The 22,494-nt window shown below is 36.5% G+C and overlaps 1 protein-coding gene across 5 annotated transcripts in view; it reads right to left on the bottom strand.

The window, feature by feature from the left end:
* Positions 1-22,494, bottom strand: part of LOC138064272 (ADP-ribosylation factor-like protein 15) — a 224,027-nt gene that overhangs the window by 139,041 nt on the left and 62,492 nt on the right. For all 5 annotated transcript variants that reach the window (XM_068926012.1, XM_068926009.1, XM_068926011.1 and 2 more), the window contains 2 exons: positions 8,250-8,394; positions 5,734-5,793 (listed from right to left, as the gene is read on the bottom strand). In XM_068926012.1, the coding sequence (XP_068782113.1) occupies positions 5,734-5,793; positions 8,250-8,394 (205 nt within the window). The remainder of the gene's footprint in view (positions 1-5,733; positions 5,794-8,249; positions 8,395-22,494) is intronic.

Here is a 22,494-nt window from a genome sequence, read left to right as displayed (position 1 = left end):
AAATGAAGTTATAAATCCTTTCTAAGATGTAACTGTTTTTTGCATGTACATGTCTACATCCCCAAAGTGTCCACATTCACACTCACATCTACACACAAAAATATAGATGCTTCCCATGGGTGTAATGTCAGTCACGCTTCAATGGCTACTTCGCATCAATACTGCTTATCTATACAATAAGCAGCAATATAGACGCCAAAACAAAACCTTCCTCCAGATTCAAAAGTCCAAAGACTGTTACTTCCTAGGTTTTTCAAGATCAGAAGATCACTGTCTGTTTTCCCTAATTTTTCAGGCAGAGTACTCCTGCAGTCATACACAAAGCATGACCATAATGAATGGGCAGATTTTTTTCCTCAAGAAGATGACTTTGAGATTGCTAGATCATCTATATTCACTGCAGTAATTCAGTGATATTCTGAAAAAACAGCATAAGAAACAACCTGAAAAGTGCTCAGGAATAAATTTTGGTCTGTGTATTCAACATATAAAAAAAAATACACAGGTTATTGCGTTTATTTACATTTTTCTTAATAAATTGTCTTTTATGAAAACTGTCTCTGTCATCTCTTGCCTACCTTCCACTTTTCCCCGGGGAGATTAATCTAGGAGTCAAGCCTTCAGGATTAGCTAATACAGGTGCTGTCACCAATTCTGAATCTCTACCTATTCTGATATTTAAAACCATTAGAAATAAAAACACTATATTTACACTTGCCTGTGAAAAGTCAGTTTGATCATCTACTGCAAGAAAAGAAACATGCAATTTAAAACAAGGATCTCCTATCCCATTCAGGAGATACTTACAGATTATTTTAAAAGGAAGATAAGAATATAATTGCCATGCAGTTTGCCTTAACATTTTCAAAGCCTCAACTCTGAAACTTCAATAGGTTGCAGTAGGTGACATACCACACCAATCTTTTTTTGCTTACCCTATTGCAACTTGTGCTTTGACACGAGTTGTTCGCGTGGCACCTATTTGTTCTGCATCGGATATGCAATGGGTTGTCACACAGTAAAAGACTAACGATGGAAAAAGAAGAATGTTTCCAAAGAACAGCGTAAAGATCACTATTACTAAACACATATTTGAATTTCCACAACACTCAAGCTCATATGATCAGTAAACAGGCACAAGTGATCCCTCTTATCTATGAGATGAGGAAACCATGTGAAAGAGCCAGGGCTTAGACACCATTTGAACAGAATGCTGAGTATGACTGATAGCAAACAGATCTGTCTAATACTTTTGGAAGCTGAATGTCTCTGTGCAACTCATAGCTTGTATAGCTCATCAGGGTCATCTAAAAATTTCATCTGTTAAGATGCTCTGTAAGCTGTTAGATGCAGATATGTCTCAGATGGCATTACATGCACTCCATGACCAGATTTTGTAGAGGTGTCAACTGCCTTTTAGATGAATGCAGTTCGGAGATTTTATTGCTTTGTTTTAGTATGTCCCTGTAAGGATGACTTACGCTGGTATTTACGTGTGGGATCAGTTTTCTGATGACTAAACAGATGAGATGCTAGCTTCTCTGCCAGGCTATGATGTCGGAAGGATGTTCGCTACTTCCCTCATACAGCAAGGAAAAGGAATGGTTTTCCCATAAACAACTTAAACATTAACTTCTAATTAATAGGCCAAGATAATTTTCTTCCTCCTTCTTCATTTTTACAGAAGGCAGATACTGCCTGACGTCTGTGGACGTCTTCTCCAGGGGTTCATATTTTCCATTCAATTTGGCTTGCATGACAGTATGATTCTTCTCCTACTCTTTCGTCTCTTGTTGTTTACTTCCAGATTAAGGCAAAATACACATGCCGTATTTAACGAGTCCTACTTAAAGTTATTTGCCCTGAAGTTCTCATCTAGACAATTTATATAGATGGTCTAAGAGTGTGGATTTATTACTCTGGTCATGACGTTGAAGGATAAACAGTAGTGGGTAGGACAGTTTTCTTCTCTCTTTTCCTGGGAATGCTCAACTGAATGGAAATTTGAGTATACCTGATCATAACCACTCTGTTCTTCCTAAGCAGTTAACATATTTTGTCTTAAAAGAAATTTAAAAGATGATTAGACAACATGTTGATTCTCTGCTTATGGAAAAGGTTGTTGGGTAGATTTAAAAAAAAAAATCTTAAACATATGAGAATATATTAGAGTATATAAAACAGCGAAAGTTACTAAACCCTATAACATGTTGTTAATATTTTTAAACTTGGTTAAGAAAAACAGAGCTATCCACATACAAATTCATTCATTTAAATTTGAATAGGCTCACTAGTAAGCAACAGCTGTCTCAACAATAGTTTCCAAGCCCTCGTTTACAAGGTGGCAAATTTAAATTCTGAAGTAATTTATTCTGCCTTTTTTAAAAACTAAATTATTTGATAGCCTCTGGAATAGATCTGCAATTTTGATTTAGGCTAGAATAAGTACCCACATTACAGCAGCTACTATTACTTAGCACTCCATTTACAGCTTTTTAACAATGAACGATTGAATAAACATACCGATAAATGACAGTTTCGGGCATTGTCTCTCCAGGTTGAAAGAGGCACTTGTTAGAGCCAAAGAAAAAGCTTCACCTTGTCATTGCCCCTGCATTATCTGCCTTGAGAACAGACCTCAGCATTCAGTATCACAAGTTGCTTGCAGCAAAAACCTACTAGACACTTTTGAACAATAAATGTTAGCATCTACCTCATTTTTGCAGTCTTTCCCCACTTTGCCTTATATTCATCACCCACAATTTCATCCCTATTTCCCACCAGAGATGGCTGCACTGTAACAGGAAACAATCAAGTCTGCAATTTCTTCCTAAAGCATTACTAATTTAAGTTGCATAATATGGAAATACTTCAACCTACACTGATAAGAATACATTTTGAAACCATATGGGATACGGCAGGACACATCATCAGAATAATCTAAATCAACATATATTCTTTTATGGATTAAGTTTTTGGAAGAAAATGGTATCCTTTTTATTTCTCTGAGAGGAGGAAGGGATTATTGGTATATCAAAACAGAAACTTGGAGAATGGGAAGTTAAACTTGATAGGTAAATAAAACAAGAGCTACCTTTCAAATAATTCAAGCACGTCTGTGTTTGATTTGGAAGATACACACACATGCGTTCTTACTGATTCAGGATGGTATTCTACCTTTTTAAACAAAGCTTTTAACATTTGTGAAGTTGGATTTAAAAATACGATTTCTTGTAGGAAGCTAGTCTTGCTTAAAAAATAAAAACATTAATCCAATAAAAAGTACTAGGGTATAAGTTACTGGGGAGGGGGGAGGAGATCAGAAATAGGAATTCATTTTTGGTTTTAATATTTTGATATCATGTACTTGAGAGCAAAATTTTTGCAAATGAGCACAGTAAACTTTATTCCATGTCCCTAGTTAATCCTAAAGATTGATGAAGGGATAATCAGACCAGAAACAGACAACAGAAAGGAGGCTGTTTCTACAAGCTTTGCATGAAATTTTATAATCCCCACAGAAATGAAGAAGCAAAGCCCTGGCTTCATTAGCAGCTCCAGAAGGTACCCAGCATGGTAAAAACTAGCACCATCTTCAACCTCAAGGAAGGATACTGCTTCAGCCAGATAGAAAAGAATACTATGCAGTCAGCATCTGTTTCACATAACTGCTTGGCCGCTGAATGTGAGAACCCAAAAGTATATTACTTTTGCTGTAAGTTCTTTAACTATTGGCTATGAAAACTTTGCTGTATAAAGACATATGAAATTTACAAATTTCAGTTACCTAAACCGAAAAAGTAGTTTTAAAATAAGAGTATCACAAATTAAAACTAAACAGAACTTCACCTTTTGAATAATGAATAACAATGAACAGTGATGGTTCATTAAATGGCATCTATTAAAAAAGAGATACTCTTCTACCTTCCTCCAAGTTTCTAAGAACAAATGCCTGGACAAGACCTCCACAGTAGAGAAAACAGAACTTAGGTAACAATACATTAGCAACTGAAGGCAAAAACCAAAAATAAGAACAAAACCATAGGCCTCTCTTCCTTAACATCAGAACCAGAAACCCCAAAATAAAATTTAGCAGTGAAGCAGAATGGAAAGATTATTAAATATCTCAGATTCATTTCTGTATTTTCAGAGAGCCACAAGAGAGAAGCCAGGCACTCTCCAGAAAGCTCAGGCTTCACCTTGATCACATAGAAACTCTCCTCACTGAGATAAAGTTTTGAGAAACATATACCTGCATAAAATAAACTTTATATGATAAGCCTAAACTCAGAGTCTAAAGAACAGACTCTAAAGAGAATCTGCTTTAGAATACTCAGACTCAGTTGTTGATACCAAAACTACATGCATGTATCCGCATTATACATTTAATAGCGGAGATTTAGATAGCAAAATGTATAAACTGGGCTGCAAATGATTTGTTCTATTTCAAAAAACAGAAAATCACCTAAGTGCATGTTACATACTTAAACAGAATCACTACTGTACCTGTGCTGGCCTCCATTTACTGAAGAAAAAATTTCTGCTTCTTTTACAGGATACATGAGCAAACAAGAGCATGCACGTGGACCAAGAGCAGTAAAGAGGAAACACTCTCTTTTTAATGCATGCTTATCTGGAACCTTTCTAAAAACAGTCTCAGATAAGACAGCCATGATAAAACTTCATTTTATAGCGAAGTGTCCTCTGAGAGCCAAGCTAATTTCTTCCTCAGAGCCCTTAAGACAAGTTTCGGCCTTGCTGAAAATCTAATGAACATCCTCATGATTCATTCTACTGTATTTATGTAGAGTATGAAGATCTACAGAAGTTCTAGAATATAAAGATGATCTACATGGTTCTTTAGTTAGAAGAAAACTAGATGAAACTAGATTCCACAAGAACACCCACTAGGAGAGTGTTTTCACCCTTTTCTTTTAACAAAGTTACCTCTTGACCACTTAAGACTCAAGGTTTGGTGCCAGCTAAATCAAATAGCCTCACAACAGAGAAAAAAGAAGCTAACCAGCATGTCTGTATTTCGAGAGGCAGAAGATTTATGTAGCGACTGATTTTTTTGCTTATGTAGCTGTTTCTCATTTTGTGAGCACACATCTCACAAAGGAACAGAGCCACAGTATTTGGCAGCCAAATAGCTTACCTGAGTAAAGACAGATTTTAACAAAACAAAACACACCACACCACTACAAAAAATCAACTACATCCAACCCTCCTAAACTAAACCCAATAAATACAACAACAGAATAGATTTCAATTAATATGCAATCCATTGGAAGTTTGCTGCCCTTGCAACATTTTCAGCGGTGCAGCAAATACATTGGTTCTGCCAAAAATACTTCCATACTCACATAGTTTGCTGAGAAATTGCTCACAAGTAAAAGCTCATATGTACAATAAGTTCAGGGAACGCCTTCCCAAGCTGCCATGTGAGCCATAGTACAATTATAGCCTCAGTTTGCATTTTTGCATAGCTTAACCTCTGCAATTCAAGAAATAACTAAGATATACAACACTATCTGCCTTACACTCCTCCAACTTTTTACTTTTTTAATCAGTATTTGCTCCAGTCTTCTCAACTTTTAACTGCTGTGCCATAACTCAAATTTTAAATAAATTCAAGCCACACTGATTTATCATTTTTATATACAAAATGAATAAATAGTTCGACAAGTATAGCTTTTTGTTAACAAATGAGTAAACGATTAAGTGTTATACCTCCAAGTTCTTTTACATTCAAGATGGCATTCTGGAATGGCACTGCTTTTATGCTAAAACCTAAAAATAGAAATAAAGAATATTAGTAAGTTATTTTTTAAAAGGACATTTGAAAACAGCTGCATACCTTCAGAAAAGTCTACCTTGTTCATTCAGAAAAGTCTACCTTGTTCACCAGGATTTTGCATCGTTTATAAGAGAAAAGATCAATAAGAACTATGAAATTAGCAAAGACATTTTTTAATAGCTGGGATATATTAAATTCAGCATAAAACTTACATCCAGGCCATTCACCATTTGGCAGGGATTTAGTGTTAAGTACATCTTTATAAAAATCATCTTCTAAAGCATCTGGAACTTAAGTTTAATCTCAAATTACCAATAATATGAAGTGATCCTTCTACAATTTTTAGGAGACATGAAAGACAAGGTATAATTCTAATTACCACTTTCTTATATTTAACTTCACAGTTTTTGATTACAATTAGAGCACTAAGCATGTCTATAGATATTAGAAGCAGAGAGAACTTTTTACAACCTAAGTAGTATGTATAAAAATGGTTACAAGCACATTGAAAGTATCTACAAATCCTCTATTATCCTTTTATATCTTAAAAGGAAAAACTTATAAAACACTATTATTTTCCTATAATTGAAAAGTGTGTCACTGAAGTGCGTCATTTCAGGTTTATTAGCTGTTATTTAACAGAAACAAGGGCTTTGTTCACCCATATCAGAACAAGATGATATTCCAGTACTCTAACTCCAATCCTGGTCAGTGATAGATGCTGCAAAGGAAAGTACAAGAAAATCTGAAGGGAATAATTATGCAATAGCTTGTTTGTTGTTTTCTTAAAAATAAATCCTAAACTATTCCTAGAAAGAAGTAAAAACTGGGATAGACTTGAGTGGCATTGATGAGAAAAGCAAAAATTTAGGTTATAGTTTGAAAACTGAGTGGAAAAGCTGCCACATTGGATTCTTGAATTTCTAATTATATCTTTTAATATCACATGTACTGGTACAGATGGGTAGATTTACTATGATGAACTGAGTGACTTAATTATGTATCATTTTGACTGGATGCTGCCTAATTTTCTCCAAACTCCATTTTCATTGCTCAAGTTGCCTAACTACATGATAGCATTTTGTTGCAACTACCTAGACACATAAGAAATGTAATTTGGAAATAAATCATATTTTCATTATTGCTTTTGAGAACTACATTGCTATTTATATAGCTGTTACTAAATCTTTCAGGGTCTAAAGTGTTAAAGTTTAATTTGCAGTAATTTCAGCTGAACTTTAAAGATAAATCTAAGGAGGAAAAAAAAGACTGAATTGCTCAATGATTTCCTTGTTATCTTCCAAGTTTGGCATTGACATCTTCTCCACACAAAGAAGTTTCAGATCTCTTTAGAATTCCTAATAATACAATTATGAAGGCAGTGAGCTCAACGGGTTAATTCTTTTCTTGTACCTGCTTTACTTCGTTGACTTACTGTTTTGTTTAATAGTTTTATGTTCTTATAATTTAAACAAAGATACACTGAAAAATAGTTAGGGTTGCTAAGGGATAATCATATAAAACTCAAGCCCACAAACCATAAGAACAACATAAAGCCATACAACTATACACACAAGTTACTCACACAACACCCACTATCTTTTCCCTCAGCAAATCAACCATATTAAAATCACTGTAGCCATACAAACAGATTTCTTCCATCTCCGTGACCTAATTTGTCCTCTTTCTGAACTTTGCAGTTGGGTATTCCTTTTTCTCACTCTAGATTTTTTTTTTTTTTTGGGGGGGGGGGGGGGGGCAGTGCAGTGTCAAAATACCATTTCAACATTAGGCATTCCGGTTCATCCGTATCAGCATGTGTACTTAAGTTTTTTGCACTTAAGATAGACTTTAGTTGGGGTTGTCTGTTTTTATTTATCTTCTTAATACCACGAAAACATTTTGTAAATTTCCTCTCTGCTTTCAATCTGCCCTTACTGCGTAAACAAGCCTCTTTGCGGCTCTAAAAAAAGAAATAAACACCAAAAAACATTTACGTTATATTTATTCTTTTGATTGCTAGCATATACCACAAAGCAGTACTCCTAATATAAGTTACATAGTTTCACTAGCCCATCCTGTTCTATATCACATTTTCTCTTTTCTTTTTTGCTTCTACAACAAGATTGCTTAAAAATGAAAAATAAGAAAGAAATCTTGTGATGTCCATGGTAAACTGATACAGTTTATCTACAAGTTCTACTTTATCACGCCATAATGTATGTTCTGACTTTCAACATATTGCAAACTGTATGGTTTCATGAATATTCGCCATTGTATTACCAAATTCTGTACGAGTAAGTAGAGGTAACTTCAAAACAATCAGTTATGTATTTTTAAAAACAGGATACAAAGATGAAGTTCTCTATTGCCTTTGCTATGTGTTTTTAAAGTTACCCATAAGCAATGTTACAGCACACCATGGAATATAGGGCAGTATCTTTCCTACCTGTGGTAGACACTATATTCTCTGCACTTTCGCTGCAAAGCTGTGACAGAAGACTCGTCTTGCCAGAGCCAGTGAGGCCTATGCAAACCAAGTCATATTCAGGTCGTGGTGGTGGTGGTCCCTTGCAGCAAAGTGCTCTAAAACACTGCCAGGAAAAAACAAAACAAAAGGAAGAAGTTACTTTTTTTGCATATCTTTCTCTAACAAGATTCTAAAAATCAAGTTTATAAATTTGAAGGTGCTAGAGAGAAGCAAAATACCATTCCAACTTACACTTTTGTTACCATCAGCAATTAACAGAGTGAGATCAGCTCAACCAGAGCTTATAACAGCTTCATAAGACAACATAAATATAGCAGTTAACTTTTTACCTGAGCCTCTCATAGCTGGATTGAGGAAAGAAACTTAAATTTCTCGAATAGCATAAATAGCGCACATACAGTGTCAGGCACATGCTCTACTCAGTCAGGTGGCTGGGTGTTTTATGTGTTTGCTTCCAGAAGCAGAACTGGCAGAAAACCCCTGTGCTAGTCTAAGGCACTATCTGGTCTGAGCAGCAAAGCAGCTTCCGACAGCTGCTGGCCAGGCGCTCCCTGCTGCCACGGGCAAGAGCGGCAGAATTTCGCTCCACTGATTTGAGCCTCCTTCCTGGGCTTTGTCCCACGTTTTGAAGGAGGAAAGCACTCACCCTACCGTATAACATCAGCTGGTAAGAGTACAGCTTTTCAAGAAACGTATTTTGCTGGACATAGCTTTAGTCATAAAAATGCAGATACCATTTCACTATGTCTTTTGCTGTTCCCTGGAGAAGCATGAATTAATCATAACACAAAGCATAAAAATCACTTACACAAAACCTTCTTTAGAGTTATGGTCACGTCTCTTTCTTAAAAAGTACGGCCAAAATAGGCCAAGCCTATCCAGCAGGTCCCTTAAGCCCTCAGGAAGGTTCATTAGGCCCTTCTTTGTACGTTATACGGAAAACTTTCACATGAAAATCTAGAGGATGACCATTCTGGGAAAGCTAGCAAGTTCACATCTGAAGTATGGGGCTTAATCACCTGCTAAAGTCTGTAAGATACATTTTCTCCCACATAAATATACATACATACACATATGTATATGTATATATAAAAAACATAGCACACATACCCAGTATCTGCTACCTTCACATAAGAAAAATAAATCTGTTATAACAAGGAACAGAGAACATATTTGCCCACTCTCTCACCCATACACATGCATGTTCTAAGTAAGCGTACACAGCGCCAGCTCCAGAATCTCCAGCAGTAGAAATCTGAGTTTCCCCACCTAAACTGAAGGTGCTGTTTATTATTACATTTAAGTTATTTCTTCTGTCTTAACCATAAGCCAACAACAGTACTCAGTAAAGAATTCCATTCTCTACATGACTGCCTAGCCACTCTTATTGAGGGTTACTTGAGGAACAGGAAGACTGAAGTTAGTAAGACACTATCACTTGCCAGTAGCAGGTTCAGGGTCCGTGAGCAAGTCGATAAAAGAGGACATGATTATAAAAAAGATAGTTACTGTGACTACAGAACTTATATTGCATTCTTTTAGTTTTGGTGTTATATCTGAACTGCATGAGTGTTAACAGCATGTTTGAGGTTCTTCTGGAAAGAATTCTTCATGTGCAACTTCTAGTTATTTTAAACACGTCAGGGACTGAACTCCTATGCATATACACCAATTTGAGCAGGTGATAATTCGTCCATCTGAAGACAGGTTTTGGCAATAATTCAGTCTTGTTAAATATTTCTTCTAATCCTTAAGCAGGCATAGACAAGAGTTCTGCAAAAGGGATATCATGCACAATTCCTGTGAAAAATACCACATCTCAGTGTCTTGTTTTACTTCTTTATGTAATGCTGTTGAAACATCACTTTACACTAGTTTAAAGAAACAAAAGATAAGCTTAGGGAGAAAGTTAAGAAAGTCCATCAACATCCTATAAAAAGGTGAAATAAAACAATTTAAGAGTAAAACCATTTACTGTAGTAGTTTAAGCTGAACAAGGACAACAGTTCTTAAAAATAAGAGCGTTATTTCTGTTAAAACTTGACTTCGAAAAATCTTTTCTTTGCAAGAAGGTTGGGCCTTACTTGGTGTTCATAGCTAAGCAAAGTAAATATGCCTTCTAACTTTATTCACTGATGTCAAAATATCTCACACACTCTACAAAGTCGTAGCAAATATTGGAAGTTCTGGTACTTAAGTGAGAAAGGCAAATTAAGTTTGTTGCACAATATAACCTCCCTAGAACAAAGTTTCCACTTAATAGAAGCTAAGGGCCACTAAAAAAATTCTTCCAAGCTCCCCAAACCTCTGAGGCTGCATGTCAGGCTCCTTCCAGACAGTCTTTAAAAGAGTCAGTTTGTCCCCATCAACAGGCATATCTGCAACACACATCACAACAAGCTCTTGAAGTGATACGTCTGTGAACAACTCTTCCATCAAAAACATCACTATACAAACAGTATGATCACTGCCTTTCCATTCCTCAGCAGCTTAAAGTTACTCGGCCTCTAACAAAGCCAGGGCTATTTAAACATCCATTATAGAGACGAGACCTCTGTATTCTCACTACTCTGGCAGCTGCATCTAGTAGCTCCACAAGATTTGTGGTAGAATAGAAAATTCAGACGTCATAGAGCATGAAATAAATTTACATCTTATGTTCTGCTTTTGACTATGGACAGGAAATGCATCCTGAGATATTTTGTACAGCATGGCCTAGAGTTACAGCTTTACTTAAGATGTCATCATGCTTTACAGTGCAATAAGAGATACTGAACTGCAAATAATGTGAAAGCAGCCATTTGTGGATTCCAAAACACCACATAAATACATAAAAAATACTGAGAAGAGTTGGTCAGTCCACAGCTAGGTCTCACTTTTCCAAAACTGCCAGGCTACTTTTAGCTCCATTTGGACAGCCCAAAGGGCAGAAGAGAAACTTAAATTAATAGTCTCTAACCAGTCTTCAGACTATCCTCAGATATGGACCTGGAATTCTTTTTCACTGATTCCCAAATCTGATTTACTTGATGAGTGGCCGATCAAAACAGCATCAAGCATGTCCCGCTTTGTAAGGCTGCCTTTTAAGTATTATAGAACAAACTCAAAACCCAACTGGGGTCAGTTGGTGGGACAACTGAAGAGAACGGACAGAAAAATATTTGATTCCTGCAAATTTAAGGTCAAGCAGAGCTAGTTGGCTTAGTTATTGAAATGCTGTTTAGGGGAGGGTCATACATTTCAGCCCTACTACCAGCAACAACTACATTTTTGGAGCTCTTTGTCTTATCAAGGTAAGACATTGTACACAGATATATTCTTAAAGGAGAGATATGTGAAATAAAGTGTCAATTCAGGATTTCTGAGAACATTACTCTCAAAATTCATTATAGCCTTTGGGTGACGGGCAGAGAGGTAGAGACAGTCAAGGGTTAAATAATTTTTTTTAAAAATGAAAGAAAGAGCAGATTTGAAAGTACTGAAAATAAAACAATACAGTATCTTGAAAAAATGTCTGTACTTGGCCAGTTTTGGAAAAAGACTGTGTATTTACCCAGTAAACTGGGAATAATTAACTGCTGCAGCCCCCAGAAAAATGTACAACATTCAGCACCGCTATTACTTTTACTTTACGTGCATGTGTGTGTATGCATAATCACGTGCAAGAGCTAAGGGAAGAAGTTAGCCAATCCCACTTCTACTTAGGGATTTCTATCCAAACTAGATTTTTCCAGTTTTAGGTGGATCAGCATTTGAACTGACAATCCTAGACAGTGGCCTTTAAACTGCTACAGAGGTTTCTTCTGGGAAAACCATTAAATATTGTGTCTGTAGCAGGGGTGGCCAAACACTTCTGACATATGCGCTGCTCAGAGATCACAGATTGAAGCTCTGGGCAGCAAAGGTCCCTGAATTACTACTCTCTCCAACACATTGCACTGCTTCAAGCCACTGAGTTTGTCTTCATTTACTCATTGTACTTCTCATTTCACTCTCCTTTTGGGGGTGAAATACTCCATTATTTCTGCTTTGTTCTGGACCCATCTCCTGTCTTTTTCTTTTGTTGCTGCTGTTTAATAGGGACAAACAGAAGCAAGAGATTTCATGCTTAGTTGATTAAACACACACACCCTCATGCAAAAATGCCTTAGGTTAGTGCAACGTTAATGCTAGCAAATGAAGCATTCACGACTCTTGAAATGCAGAATTAGGGCTGAAAGCTCAACCCTAATTGTGCTCCCCTCCCCTTCTTGTTTATACTTTAAAAATACAGTCTCTCTTTACCTGTTATTTTTCTTAAGATACTGTTGAACAAATGGACTTCTAGCACCCAACAGATTTATGTCCAGAGGACTAGCTTTGTCAAAGTTATTGACAAAATCTCAAGGAGATCATTAAAAAAAAAGTCAGAGTTGCACAGGGCAGGCTCAGTAGTTCTAATGTCGTATGAGACCACAAAAGCACAAAGGAATCTCAATCCTTGAAGAGATAATGTGAAAGGTGGGAAAAAAAGAAACACAAAGGAGACAGTTACAATATTAAAGATGGAAAACAAGTTGGGAAAGCTGGGGAATAACTGAATGCAAATAATAAAAACACTCTAGGCGCTTGAATGAAGTTATGCACAGCTAAGAGACAGAAAAATAAAAGTCTATATAGTAAACTAATTTTTAACCGTTGAATACCTTAAAGTAGTACAATACATTCTATGCTTTTGACTGTGTGAATTACAGCTGCAGATGCTTCAGTTTCTATGCTGCACAGATGGTATTACCACTACAAAAAAGGGGAGAAAAAAAGGGAATAGCTACCACACAACTAGTGATACTATTTTCATGTTTTTAAAGCATCAGATCGAGAAGATATATCATCTTACCTGACAGTAACAATGAGGACAAAACAACAGATTTCTGTTCTTTTTATGACCACCAATGCAGAAATACTCATACCACCACTGCCATCCTAAAGTGATCTCCAGAACAGATAAAAATACTAAAAATCAAGGCTATCGTGATCAATCACCTTCTCTGACAGATCACAACCTCATTAAACAGTGACCCTTATTTTCAAGCTCCTCTATTATGATGCAGACCAATGAGCCGGCCTCGAACAGAGGGACTCCAGCTCAAAGTCTACTAACCTATCACTACACTCTATCCACAGGACAAATAAATCCTCCTGTTTAATCTGACTAGTCTTCATATGTGTGGGTTCAACCAAAGGGCTCACCACAAAAGCACTCTTCCTCTTCAATGCCTATACAAATCTTCAGTCTTATCAGCCTCTGCCACAGAGGAAAGACAGGAATATGGCATAAAAGACAGGCTAATTCAAAACAGAACAAAATAAAACAAATTCTCAAGAACGTGAAGCAATTTCACAGAGTAAACAGAGTCCTAGTTAGGTCCTACCTTACAGAAAGGCTATAGGACATTAAAAGAGCCAACATACTGCTTGAATGTGGAATCTCAAATTCTTCCTTCAGATGTGACCATGGCACCTATGAGAAATACATCCGCGGTCAAAAGCATCTCTGTATATTAGAGAGGCTACGATTCCGGTGTCTCAACAGAAGTAAACACATTTCAAATCGTTTTCAACATCTATATGTAGTCACCAGCTGAACAAGACAGAAGATAAGAGGTTCAACTACCAAAAATAGACAAGTGATGTACAGCTCTATTCATTTTTTGATAACATTTGACAACCCCACTACCAACAGAGAAGGCTTGGAGGAATAAGATCAAGAAAAAGGAGGTGGCTTACTTTTGACAAGCCAGATAGGACATCGATATTCAGAGTACCTTACTTTAATTACAAAGTTCCCAGTCATGATGCATTGTTCCTGTGAATGAAGATAAACAGGGTGCATTTCAGTGCATTCTGGACTCAAACTTGAACGCTTCTCAAACTCCTAGATTTCATCAGGTATAGAATTACTGCTCGAGTTCAGTGTCCTCTTCTCTCTGAGGGTTTGCTTTCCGTTTATTTTCCTGTCCAAGAGGTCTATTTCAACCCATCAGTCCTTTCAAGTTTAACAGTAAGAGACAAAGGTAACAAAAATGAACGCAAGCCTTTGCAAACAGTTTGTTTCACAACCTAAGAAAATATAAAACTATACTGAAAAAGCCCTACAAATCATTGAAAATGGGCGTGGGGGGGGGGGGGAGAGAGAGAGAGAGACAGTAGCAACACCTTTTGGGATTAGAAATGTGCAGAAGTTAAGGATGTGGCATCACCTGTCATTTCTAATTTCTAGTAAAGATGAAAGATATATACAGATATTTTCAAAAATAGCCTAGAGCTTTCAGGCTTGCTAAAAGCCATCATTTTACAGGTTCTGAGCCAAGTCAGAAAAAGCTTTTCTGTGATTCATGTGTTACAAGGTGGGTTACAGAACACTGTTTTCTTTTGTTCAGCATTGCAGGAATAATTACTCGTGTTCGATACTCACATGGGATCACAAAAGCCAAAAAGAAGCATGTAGACCACTTGGTATTCTTTGATTTTTCTAATTAAAGCTGACTGTATGTCATCCAAATGCAATAGCACACTTAGCTTTCTGGGAGAAGAAAGAAACAATTTGGCATATGTAAGTCTCAGAGCAGCCATACTTGATATACATGGTACACATAATATTACTCCTGTAATAATATAAAAAAGAGGATGCATAGAAACAGTAGAGTGACATATCCAAATGAGCAAAAGAACCTCAAAGAAACAAAATTAAAGATGGAAAACTATTTCAGATGCAAATAGAAATTCAGATTTATGTTGGCTAAAGAGGAAGTAAAAATGAAGGCTTGCACGACATTCCAGGCATTTAAAAAAAGAAGAGGGAAAAAAAAAAAGCTGAAACAGCTAGGGAAGTTCAAAGTATATGAAGAGAACAACAGTGTCTCATAATCTTCATGGCAAAAACCCTGTCACCAAATGCAAAGGAAGATTTCTGTAAGTCACACCAGGATGTACGCAGCAAGAGCATCTGAAAAAATTTCAGTTAGGTTACAAAAAGCAGAAACAAATTCATTTAAAATATAGTTGGAAGAAGCACAACAGATTAAGAAATGGCCAGATACGACAAACAGGAGAAGTGTGCACTAATGTGCTGATAGCAACAAGATCTCAAGGGGGATATAGGAGATAGCTTAATACATCACTGACCGAGGTAACAGGAACAGTTTTCTTCCATCTACTTATCAGTAACTTTACAGAAATAAACTCTATAGAGGTTTTTCCTCTATAGCTTCAGCCCATGCTTTCAGAATTGCTGGGCATCATAATTGAAACTAAAATTAAACACCCCCCGCCCCACAGGGTGGGGGATTCATTTATAGTTTAAAAAAAAAGAGAGAGAGAGCGCGTGCACGAGCACGCAAGAGAGCGAACACTAGAGAGACTCCAAGCGTGTTCTGAGGAAAAAGATGAAATAACTAATGTTTACTTGAGGCTGTGTCTCCTCTGAGATTAAGCCCCAGGATATGTCTTGTTCTTTCTTATGAAGGATTTCAAAACTAACATTTAGCATCAAATCTGAGAGTAAAGAGGAGAGATCTCTAAGGACAACAGACCAGACTATTTGCTGTAAAGTTCAGTCTTATTGGAGATGTATGTAACTGCGACAGGATAACAACTAGGAAGAAACTGGATGCCAGTCAAAGAAAAACTTTGTACCAAAAAAAGGAGGGAGGGGAAAGGGGGACTCAAATGTCCCTTTTGATTAAAAAAAAAAAAAAAGGAAACCTAAACCAGACAGTAAAAGTTAAGCAAGATTACAATAGTATGACAACACACTAAAAAGGAAAACACAATTTCAACTGTCACTTTTAAACCTACTTGCTCACAGGTCCCAGGTAAAAATTCCTACCTTGCTCATACAGTAGTACTTGCTGCACAAGTAGAACACCATAGCAAATTCAGGCACTACACAACCAAAAAGTTAGTATACCAATGAAGGTTTGTTTGCCTTCAGATGATCAGAAGGCAAGAGAAAGAAGAAACCCGTCAAAATTGATGTAAAAAAGGTTACTAAAATAGAAACAGTCTGTGCAGTTGCCATTTAAACGTAAAGGTGAAGGATATGTGTTACTGATGTACACAGAGGTCTAACTAGAGGTAATTGGAGGATTTGGATAACAGGAAAGGTAGATGGCAAAGGAAGGATAGCTTCATTTTACAGATGGTGCAAGTCTTCAAACCAAAGAACGCTACTTTTTGGAACTTAAAATTAGACTACCTTTCAACATTAGAAAATGCAATACAAGAAATATACCTGTATTTGCAATGAGACAAATGAGTGAACTAATGAGCATACTCTGTTTATCAGTTCACGACATTATCATCTCCAGCTTTGGATTTTAAGCATTATAGTTGCAGGCAATAGGCATCTCCTCTTCTTTAGGCTCTCTATAAATGCTGTCACTCTTACATGCCCTTTTCACAATATACAACTATTCCAGCATGCTATATTTACAAAAGAACAAACCTCTGACAGAATAGATATTTTGACCAAAAGATCTAGGGAACAGAAAACATATGGTAACATACACAGGACTATCTCATCCCCCTTCATATGGTGTAAATTTTACTTGGCTAGTACAGCACATTACTGCTGTAGAAGGAAGCAGGAGATCAACCCACACAAAAACACTAACTTAAATACATGATTAGAGGAAGGTACACAAATTTAAAGTACCATTAAAACTCTTCTAGGTTTAATCAATGAAAACATCTCTAAATGTAAAACATTAATTGCCTCTACCAAACTCTTACCGAGTTAGGCTAGAGAAACTTTAGCCATTTAAAACATCTAATGCTCCAACACAGGCATTTTGCACCTTTTCTCTCCAGTTGCAAGTTTTGCTTTGTTTTCTGGCTGAATATCTGTGTCTCCAACCAAGTTTCTCAGTTTTCACTGATCTGTTTTCTGCTGAAGACTCTACTCGGTATTTTCTCCTAGTACAGTAAAACTAGAACTGTTAAATTTTTCACTGCTAATCATGCACTGATCAAGGACTATGGCCTTTAAACTGTCTCCAAGTGAAACCAAACAGGTGCTCTGCTTCTAGTCCTTGAATATATGGGGAACATAATTCAATTTGAGATGGAGATTCTCAGCTGACAGGAACAAACAGACCATATGGAGCAAATTCAGTAGCAACAGGACAACTGTAGCTTTAAGCTGTGTTCATACGCTTGTATTGTTTTTTTGTTTTTTTTTTAAAAAGTAACCCAACAAAAAAAATGCCATACAATTTGAGAGAAAACATCCCTTAGTATTCCGTTCAAACAAGAATTTCTGCTTAAGAGATATTGATCAAAACCTCTTCATCTGACTTAGCGAATAGGTAAATGATGTTTTATAGATAAATTCTGGACGCACTTAAAGGTCAAATTGCCTCTGAAAAGCCACAGCTGGATTTCAACTTGGGGGGAGGGGGAAGATGGGAGATGGCAAGAAATATCATTATTAGTTGGGAGTAGAGGGGGGAGAAGCAGACTCTTGCAGCCTTGCTCACAAGTCGGTCTACCATAAAGCTAAGCCTTCTTGCAGTTGTGTCAGCATGCCCTTTCTGCAGCGTAGGTAGCCCAGACCAACAAGTTTCTGCTGGTATAACTACCAACTGCTTCTTATCAGTTAAAAGGCATGAAATACTTCAAGCCACAGGAAGGTATCGCTAGCCAGAATGTTTTTTGCTTTTATTATTTTATTAATTATTTTATTGCTTTTATTTACGGATCAAGAGTCTTCAGTTTGAGACCTTCATGCACCAATATTTTTCCAAAGCTACTGCTTTTATTGGCAGAGGGTGTTTAGGTTTTTCAGATAATTATTAAATAATACTTCAAAAATTTTCCTAAGTTAAAAAACACTGATTAGCAACAGGTTGTTACTTAAGAATACGCCTTCTGCTGATGAATTATGATCAGAAATCCAAGCAGAAATACACTCAAAACACAATTCAGATAAGTAAGCATAGCTTTGGGGTGCTCAGTCATTGATCTGCTTTAATGCACAGCTGTAAGAGATTTAATGCTTATTCTAAGGAGGTTGCATATGCCTCAGTAAAAGAAATTGACTCACTTCTTACTCGAACAAAAATTTTACCATTCATTCTAGATGAGCACAAATCTTGTCAGGCTAGGAAACTCCTTTCACTAGCAAGAAAGGAAATTTCAAAGACTAAGGAAAATGCCATAATGATGAGATTCAGTCAGAGAAACATAAGCAATCTGGAGTTGCTGGCATAATTCAGAGTGAGACAATGAATAAAAAACAGGCTCAAGAAATGGAAGATAGCTGACTTTTAGAGACGGAGACATCTAATTAGCTGTAAAAACAGAACATTGCGCCTTTTTAAATCAACCTTTATGATTCAAGTTTTTACTTTTTTTTAATACTTGCTTCTCTAGTTAAAGACTAATACGATATTGAAGATTTTTAATTAATACCTGGAAATTAGGATTTTGCAATACATTGTTAAGAGGAAATTATTTTTACAGTGAGACTCCAGTAACTGCAAATTACCTGCATATCGTAAGATTAGTATTTTTGAAGTGTAAGGAATGTATAAGAAGTACAAGAAGAGATGCACATATTTCTTCTCCTGCCATAGAGATTTTTCACTTAAGAGGAAGCTCAGGAGTATTTCTCCATAGCAATTTATAACAATGAAAAGATATGAGAAGCTACAGTACATATCATATCATTGTATACAAGGATTAAGGAGTGCAGCATAGTTTGATTATGTCATGGGTAATAAAATTGGGAAATGTATGTTTTCAGAATAGACTAGCTATGGTAAAAAAAGTGTCTCATATAAAGATCACCCTAACTGATAAAAACACCAAAAGTATTTTATGCTGACCAAGAAAAATATTGTTTGATAGAATGTATAAATGATCACATTTTCTCAGCTTTGCAATAAATTCTTAATCTCACCTAAAAAGTTTATTGCTACAAAAACATACAGTCACAAATTCTGCCTTATAGAGGTTAAATCAGTAAGAAAAGACAAGCTGTATAAGCAGTAGAAGAAAGATTAGAAGACTGCTTCAGAAAAAATATTTCCTTATAAGCATTCATGAAGTTAAGAGACATGGTTAAGACCATGGTGGGCTGCAGAAGATCCTCATCTGACACCTGGGTGGAATCATCATGCCTGCAGATGAACCTTCGCATAGTAAGTTTGCGAAACAGAAACAGAGACAAGAGCAAGGCTCTGGCATGCAATTATGAACACTACCTCTGCAGTGCACGAGAAAGCAAAACCTCTGTCCAAAACCCCACTCCCCAAAAGAATAAGAGCTGGGAGTGGGGAGTTGCAGCTCTATACAACCTCTATGGACTTGTACAGGTAAGCAGAAGGTAGAGGGAATTTCCTGAATAGATACTGAACCACGAATTAAAAGGGGAGATCCCTCAAAAGACTCCCTTAACTTTGCTCTTGATCTGCACAGCTGAAAAAGATTAGAAATTGAAGTTGTTATTGCATAAAAATGACTAGGAAGCCTTTATATATAGATCAGTTATAATGGTGGTATCAGCAAGCAAAATGTTAACTACCAGCTGTTCTCCTGCAGGACGCAAAGTTTCTGGTGCCTGATGAAAAGGATGTGCCCCAGTCACTGCACCTCCTGCAACCGAAGAGTTGAAGTGCCTGCAAATTGTGTCATGGCACTACCTTCAGCTGAAAAATGCCAGCTCGGGGGGGGGGGGGGGGGGGGGGAGGTGGAGGTTGGCCACCTCATCATACTCAAAAACCCGAAACCTTTACCTTAAAAGCTACTGTTCTTTTATTGGATCAAGTTCCTTAATAGAGGAAACTAAAAATACAGATCTTTTTAAGCAATTAAATGTACTCTCTGAACCCACAGATATTTTGATGGAAAAGAAATGTTACCCAGGTAGATGGCTGAAGGTGCAGCAAAGTAGAAGACAACTTCTAGTGAACTTGTGTTTTTTCAAGCTGACAAATCTAAATGCATTTTTCTAAAAAACAGCGATATCCTTTTGATTATCAAGAGGCAAACTAACTTTCAAAAATGATTGTGCACTTGCCTACCTTCTTCAACTGATAAGCTATCAGTGAGGGGTTTTTTGTTTTTACTTTATTCTTGGAAACAAGCTAGCATCTTATTTTTAAACCAACCTAACTTCACAAAGTTAAAAATAATGTCAGCTTTAACAGTAAGATATAGATAAAGATCTGAACAAATACAACATAAGACTACTAAAAGGAAGGGAAAAACTAATTTGTTATGACAGTATTGCTTCTATTGAAGTTCAACAGGCCCCAGACCGCACTGCAATGCTTGTTAAGCAGCAAAAGCTGTATGCTCCACATGGAAAAGAGAAGTAGTAACCACAAGCCTGTTTTTTGTTTTTTTTTTTTTTTGGGGGGGAGGGGGAGAGGGTTGTTTTTTGGTTCAGACTTTGAATTTGTTTTGAGGATTAATTCAACCTTCACTACTTAGTTGAAAAGAAGGGAGTTCCTCAGCCTAAAAATATAGTCTTAAAAACACCAAACAGATTCAAATATTAGTGCTAGGTGGGTTTTTTAAGCAACAAAAAATATTAGGAATTGATTGGGTTGTCTATCTAGTGCAAGTAAAATAAAATAGTGATTTAAATAAGTTTACTGTAAGAGGACACAACAAAGCTTACAAGTCTCATATTTGACTCCTGTCCAGAAAACAGGAATCAAAATGAACTATTAAGCTGCAGTCTATATGTGTGAAGATTTTTCAGCTGGCCACATTATCCAGCCTTAAATGGTAAAAACAGTAAGACCTGTTTCCCGCCTACCCCCCCCCCCAAAAAAAAAAACACATAGAAAAAAGTCTTCTACAAATAAAACAAAAGAAAGTTTTACCAGACTAGAAAACCATTTGGAAACGTTCCTATCAGAAAAACAAGCATTGACAGCAGTAAGCCAAGTGTTGAATAGCATGAAACCAGGTAAATACCTTTGCACTTAATGTGCATATGAAGTACACTGGAACAACAGTAAAACCAACACGGACTTCCAGGCATACTAAAGTATTTTAATGACAAACGTATCATGATTCTTCTTCCTCTCTCTTCTTGCTAAGCCTTACATTCCAGCCTAATAGCAACATACTTTCTACTCCAATCAACCATAGTATTCAGTGGTATTTCCTTGAAAAATTATTCTTGTGTGTCAGATAAATACAGAAGAAAATCCTTCAGGGACAGTCTGATATACCACAGATTCCAGTTGAAACAGTACTGAATCAAGAAATTAAGAGTTTTCTTAGTAAGTCTACCAGCATGGAAAATGGGGTAAAAGCACAGACGTTTTAGCAAAACTTACACTGTATCAATCATATGACATGGAGTTCACTCCATAATTTTAAAGCCATGTGAATTTAGAAGGAGCAGAAAAGTCATGCTGCGAAAAAAACCCAGCAATAATAAAAAGAAACTGCAAAAGTTTAGATACAGTAACAAAAAAACCTGTTGTATTACATGATCACATATCTTTCATTTGAAAATGAAAAGCAGCTCACATGTGGAATTTTAAAAGTATGAAGTTGCTTTCATAATTTTCTAGTTAAAAACCATTTGGTGGTATCCGACCACATAAAAAGAACTGTGAGAAAGTAAGGTACCTTTTAGTGCTGCACAGAATCCAAATAAGGGTAAAAAACCTAGATTCTTTCCTTGAGAAACTGTTGAACTTTCATCAACAATTAAACACTATTAAATCAAGACGGCACATAACGAAGAGCTGTGTGAATTTTCAGTGCAACTCCCTTGTTAGTATTCTCATACAATTCTGTGCTGCCCACATTTTCAGGAATTAGACCTTTAAGTTTCCCCATTTTTAAACATGTTCAAAGAATTTAACATTATTAGACTGTCATAAATGAGTTAAGATTTTTGGCAGGCCATCTGCTGTAATAGCTTTGATTTTCCCTTAAGTGCTTACTGTGGATGACTTATTTTAACAGGAATTAACACTACCTTGTGGCTCAGGCAAAATCTAAACTCTTAACTCCTTTGCATCACTGACATGCCAGGTGAAGGACAATGTTATATATGTGGTATTTGCTTATAGTAAATTATGACGTGTTATGTGTTACACATATGGAATATTCTTTTGATCTTAATTTGAAACTGTTAATCCTTCTAAACCAGAATAAGACCATCTCCGTATGTTTGGTCTGTGTGCCTTGT

The sequence above is a fragment of the Struthio camelus genome, chromosome W (assembly GCF_040807025.1).
Source record: "Struthio camelus isolate bStrCam1 chromosome W, bStrCam1.hap1, whole genome shotgun sequence".
NCBI lineage: Eukaryota > Metazoa > Chordata > Aves > Struthioniformes > Struthionidae > Struthio > Struthio camelus.
Note: the sequence above shows the minus strand (reverse complement) of the source record. Positions and strands in the feature narration are given on the sequence as shown.